Here is a 6,000-nt window from a genome sequence, read left to right as displayed (position 1 = left end):
AGTGTGGCTCAGCAGTTGAGCATCGACCTATGACCCAGGAGATCAAGGTTTGATTCCCGGTCAGACACATGCCCTGGTTGCAGACTTGATCCTCAATAGGGGGTGTGCAGGAGGCAGCTGATCAATGACTCTCATCATTGATGTTTCTATCTCTCTTTCCCTCTCCCTTCCTCTCTCTGAAATCAATAAAGATATATTCTAAAAAATGAATGAATCTTCCAAATGGGCGACATCCCAGAATGTGGGAACAAGGCAGACAGTCGTGCAAGGTAATCTGTACACATGTTGACATCAAGACTGGGCTCTCCTAACTCTAATGGAGAAAACAAAAATTTGTAAAAGATAATAGTTATAAACAATGAAGTACTTTCACAGCTGTTAGCTCATTTGATCCCCCAAATAACCCTATGAAGCTCATAGTTAGTGCTAGTCTTGTTCCCATTTCACAGATAATGGAATGAGATTTGGTAGAACAAAGTGAGATACCAAAATCACAGTCAGTAGCTGTGACTTGTCCAAGCCCAAATGTTATGCTCTACCTACAACAGGCATCAAGACTAATATATAATAAATATGCTAATTTAATGCAATTATTAATTAATACATTAATTCAACAAACATATTTTGAATGCCTATTAAGAGCCAGACCTAGGGCAAATCACTGCTTTCAGGGAGCTTGCAGTCCGATGGGGAAGTGGACATGTAAGCAGACAAAATAGGAGATAAAATGTTTTATAAGGACATATATACAATGTGAAATGGGCACCTAAGTGTGCCCAGCATATCAGACTACACTGTCCTAGAGAAGGGTGGCCGGCCACACGGAGTCTTTGCAAAGGAGTTAAAAGGTGGCTGCAGTCTCCAGCTCTGACTGTGATGCCCAGTACTAGTTATTGAGAAAAAAAATACTTCTAGTAGAGAGAAAAGCAATTCATCCAGTCTCATAACCTGGTAGACATAGCCAGCCTCTTTTGTTTAAATGCCAAGCTAACCAAACAACCTTCCAAATTGTATTTAAGGATACTGGGTTGATCCATTCCAGCAAGAGGAAATAAATACCCACCGTAAACAGCCTGTTGCTATTTACCCTGCCAAGGTTCTCTTTTTGTTGTGAACTAATAGATGGTTGTTCTGGTCTAGAGGGCAGCTGTGGGAAAGTCATCATGAGTCAATTTTCTACACACTGCAGTCCAATGGAAATTCTGTGATTATGTTCAACAGTACAGCCAGTCACATGTGGCTATTGGACATTTGAAAGGAGGCTAGGGAAACTGAAGAAGTGATTTATAATGTTATTTAATTTTAATTAATTTAAATAGCCACGGGGAGCTAGTGGCTACCGATTTGGACAGCACAGCTCTAGACCCTTGCTCTTCAAAGTGTGGCCTGTGGAGCACCTGCAGTGTCTCCATCACCAAGCTTGTTAGAAATGAAGAATCTCAGGCCCCACCCTAGACCTACTGATTAAGAATCCTCACATTAACAAGATCTCCAGGTGATCTGTATGCACATTAAAATCTGAAAATGGCATGGTTACTTCTGAATGAGCTGGGTAGGGGGAAAGACTGATTAAGGACTGTATCTGTGGGGACCTCTCCAAGCTGCAGACACTCACACTTGAGACTGGTGTCCAGCATAAGGGATATTCTTTCTGTCTGTCTCTCCTCTATCCTTTAAACATAGCAGAAAGGGGGAAGGTGAGAAAGAGAGGGCCTGGAACACTGCAACTAAGGAAAGTTAGGGGGATGGAGGGTGAGGTGGGAAAGGCATGTGTGTCTCAGGGACACATTACAAAATAAAATGATGGAATTTCCTTAATAATTATTGAACAGGAATGATGGTTATATGGGAGTTCATTGTATTATTTTCTCTACTTTTGTGTATGTTTGAAATTTTTCAGAATTAAAAAATAGATGTGACTTCAGAGATGATGTGCGTGATAGCCAGCCCCAATGACCCTCTCCCCCGGTATCCATCCTTCGTGTACTGTCCTTCCGTACTGAATCAGGGCTGGTCCTTGCGACCAATGTGGAGGTGACAGGTGTGACCTCGGAGAGCTGGGTCAATGTGACTTCTGCCTTGCTCTCTCTTGGACATCTTGCTCAGAAGGAAGTCAGCTACCAGGCTACGAGGACACTCAAGCAGTCTTGTGGAGAGACCTTCAGGAAGAGCAGCCAAGGCCTCCTGCCAACAGCCAGCCACAGGCGTGAGTCATGGAAGTGAGCCTCTAGCCCCACCCTCAGCCAAGCCTTCCAATAACTGTAGCTGCATCTGACATGACTGCAAGGGCATGAGAGACCCCCACCAAGCCAGAACCGCCTGCCAAAGCGCTCCTGAAAGTCTGACCATCAGAAACCGTCAGTGGAAGACAGTAAGCGTGTATCATTGTATTAAACCACTGAGTTTGGGGGTTATTTGTTGCGTGGCAATAGAGACGGGATGTGAGGTCATTTCAGGATTTCCCGCTGCCTGATAACCTCCCCACCTTATCACAGACACCTGGAAGGAACAGGAAAAAGACCTTTTCACACTATGCATAAGGTTATCCTGTTAACATCCCTTGAAGAGATACTGCACTCACTTAAATTCGTCGTAAAACATATGTGACAGATATAAATTCTTTTTAAAACTCTTAGCAGGCTAATGTATTGAGACATTCATTTCAGTCTTGCTCTTGCTGTTGTAAGAGGCGAGAAAGAATAAAAAGGGCGTTCCTTCCCCCGGGTCTACCACCCGGATAGCTCAAGCCTTGAATCATAAGGTCTAGGCCCTCCTTACATGCCCTCGCCCAGTGCCTAACCCCCAGGAACACAGACTGTGACCAGCTTCTTGGTGCTTCAAGGGCCGCCCTAAAGAAGACCCTGGGCCCTTCATCTTAAGGATTCGGTAATAGAGAAACTACAATGCAATATTGCTCCAGGAGGGGAGGTGACACAGCCCGCACTGGTTCAGAAAGGGCAATAGTGGCCAGGCCCCAGGGATGAATGGCCCCCCAGGCTGGGAAGGGTTTTGAAGATTCCAGGGATAGAAACCTGACCCTGGCGTGTATGCAGCCCCTGGGTGGGTCAGTGGGTGGGTGTGCGCTGTGTCAGGGGTGGAGTGGGAATTGCTGAATGGTGTCTGAGGAGTGGGATCCTGGAATCTGCACATGCGCCGAAGGCCTCCCCTTGCCCCCACTCCTGCCCAGCTGAATTGCAGACTGAGGGGCTGTACCCTTCCTTGTTACCCCAAAGGTGGTGGAACAGTGGCATCAAGACTGCGGGGAGGGGGGGGCGGGGAGGAAGGCCCTTCCCCAAATCATTCCCCAAATTTTGGAGACTTCGCAGCCCTAGAGAGAGGGGAGGGGGAACCTAATGCATTTCCCGCCAACACTGAGCTAGATCTCTTTAATTTGTAAAATTAAAAGGCGCGTGACGCTCCTTGCCCAGGAGTCAGCTGCAGCGAGTTCACTTGGAGCTACTCTTCCTGGGAGCGCTTTGGGGGGCGGAGGAAGGCGGGGGAAGCGACAGAGGAGCGAGGGGCGAGAGTCCCCCGTCTCCAGGTGGGGACGGGCCCCGACGCTCCCCGGGGCGACTGGGCGGCGCGCGGCCCCGGCCCCGACACAAACACACGCACGTGCGCCCCGCCCCCGCGCGCGCGCGCCCCGAGGCTCCGGCGGCGGCGACGGGCACGCGCGCGGTGCTCGCTGCCCCCACGCCGCTCCCTGCGCTCGGATCGCGGCGCCTCGCGCGCCCCGCAGCGCTCCACGCCGGACCCCGGACCCCGGCGTGCAGGGTGGGCTCCCGCGGGCGCGGCGGCGCAGGCGGAGGCGCCCGGGAAGGGGCGCAGCGGCGCCCGGCGAGTCCCCGGGAGGCGATGTCGCTGGGCGCGGGCCCCTGCGCAAGGCGGGCGCCGCGACAGGCCGGCGGGTGAGGCGCAGCCGGGGGAGGCCGCGACGGAGCGCCCGGACCCGCCATGGGCTGAGACTCGTCCTCGCCGAGCAGGTGCAGTGACCAGAGGTCCCGGGGGGAGCCAGCCCCGACAGGCCCCGGGGACCCTCAACCCCTACATGGCCCGTGCCCTGCTGTCCTTCCGTCATCGCCTCCCCCCCACCCCAAAGGCCCTGCACACCCCGCCTCCAAACCGCAACCTCCGTGGAACCAGCCATGCCTGACATCCCGGGCATGTCCCCATCCTGCACTCCTGTGCCCCTGGCCCAGCAGGCCCTGTGTCCACCTGCTCCTCTGTCCCAGTATTTTGAGCCCACTGCCTGCACAGTGCCTGGGAACTACTGCATCTCTTCCTTTGACTCCTAGCCCAATGCGGGTGGGGGCGTGAGGGAGCGGGTCCTTCCCTCCATTGGTCCTGGGGACCATAAACCCATCCTCTCTCAGGCCAGTAGTGAAAGTGACCCTTCTTTACCCCACCAGAACATGCTTGGGTGACGCCCTCCCAGATCCTCCTGGTGGCCTTCCTCGCCCTCCCCAGTGACACTATGCAACCCCAGCGTGACCTGCGAGGCCTCTGGCTTCCACTGCTGTCCTGGTTCCTGGTGGTCTTTGAGGGGGCCAGAGCCGGCCGGCCGGTGTTTACCTGTCCTGCCGCCTGCCTGTGCGCCAGCAACATCCTCAGCTGTTCCAAGCAGCAGCTGCCCAACGTGCCCCACGCCTTGCCCAGCTACACCACCCAGTTAGACCTCAGCCACAACAACCTGAGCCGCCTGCGGGCGGAGTGGACCCCCACGCACCTTCCTTACCTGCACTACCTGCTGCTGAGCCACAACCACCTGAACTTCATCTCCTCGGAGGCCTTCTCCCCAGTACCCAACCTGCGCTACCTGGACCTCTCCTCCAACCAGCTGCGGACACTGGATGAGTCCCTGTTCAGTGACCTGCGGGCCTTGGAGGTGCTGCTGCTTTACAATAACCATATCATGGCGGTAGACCGCTCGGCCTTCGAGGACATGGCCCAGCTGCAGAAACTCTACCTGAGCCAGAACCAGATCTCCCGCTTCCCTCTGGAACTGGTCAGGCTCCCCAAGCTCACACTCCTGGACCTCTCCTCCAACAGGCTGAAGACCTTACCGTTGTCCGACCTGCAGAAGCTGCCTGCGTGGGTCAAGAACGGGCTGTACCTGCACAACAACCCCCTGCACTGCAACTGTGAGCTCTACCAGCTCTTCGCGCACTGGCAGCACCGACAGCTGAGCCCCGTGGTGGACTTCCAGGAGGACCTGCACTGCGTGAGCGCCAAGAAGCTGCACAGTGTTTTCAACCTCAACTGCAGCGAGTACAAGGAGCGTGCCTGGGAGGCCCACCTGGGTGACACCTTGACCATCCATTGTGACACCAAGCAGCAGGGGATGACTAAGGTGTGGGTGACCCCCAGCAATGAACGGGTGCTAGACATGGAGGCCAACAGCACAGTGACGGTGTTTGAGAATGGCAGTCTTCACTTCCAGCGGGTGCAGGTTGAGGACGGGGGGGTGTACACCTGCTTCGCCATGGGGGAGACTTTCAATGAGACACTGTCTGTGGAGTTGAAGGTGCACAATTTCACCTTGCACGGACACCACGACACCCTCAACACAGCCTATACTACCCTGGTGGGCTGTATCCTCAGTGTGGTCCTGGTCCTCATATACCTGTACCTCACCCCCTGTCGCTGCTGGTGCCGGGGTGTCGAGAAGCCTTCCAGCCACCAAGGAGACAGCCTCAGCTCTTCTATGCTTAGTACCACACCCAACCACGATCCTATGGCCGGTGGGGACAAGGATGATGGTTTTGACCGGCGGGTGGCCTTCCTGGAACCTGTTGGACCTGGGCAGGGTCAAAATGGCAAGCTCAAGCCAGGCAACACCCTGCCGGTGCCCGAGGCGACAGGCAAGGGCCAGCGGAGGATGTCGGACCCGGAATCCGTCAGCTCGGTCTTCTCTGATACGCCCATTGTGGTGTGAGCAGGATGGGTTGGTGGGGAGATTCTGCCCCAGGAGAGGTAATGCACCCCTGAAGGATTTGAGGG

The 6,000-nt window shown here is 54.3% G+C and overlaps 1 protein-coding gene across 1 annotated transcript; it reads left to right on the top strand.

Moving 5' to 3' along the window:
* Positions 1-3,809: 3,809 nt before the first annotated feature.
* On the top strand, positions 3,810-5,935 carry AMIGO1 (adhesion molecule with Ig like domain 1; the record flags this gene model as incomplete). Its single annotated transcript, XM_081120576.1, has 2 exons — positions 3,810-3,983; positions 4,410-5,935. Exon 2 carries the CDS (start codon positions 4,475-4,477, stop codon positions 5,933-5,935), a length of 1,461 nt encoding a protein of 486 aa, XP_080976702.1. The 5' UTR covers positions 3,810-3,983; positions 4,410-4,474.
* Between the last annotated feature and the right edge of the window lie 65 nt (positions 5,936-6,000).

The sequence above is a fragment of the Miniopterus schreibersii genome (assembly GCF_964146895.1).
Source record: "Miniopterus schreibersii genome assembly, chromosome: 19".
Classification (NCBI taxonomy): domain Eukaryota; kingdom Metazoa; phylum Chordata; class Mammalia; order Chiroptera; family Miniopteridae; genus Miniopterus; species Miniopterus schreibersii.
The sequence above is the reverse complement of the archived record's forward strand: the minus strand, read 5'-3'. Positions and strand labels throughout refer to the sequence as shown.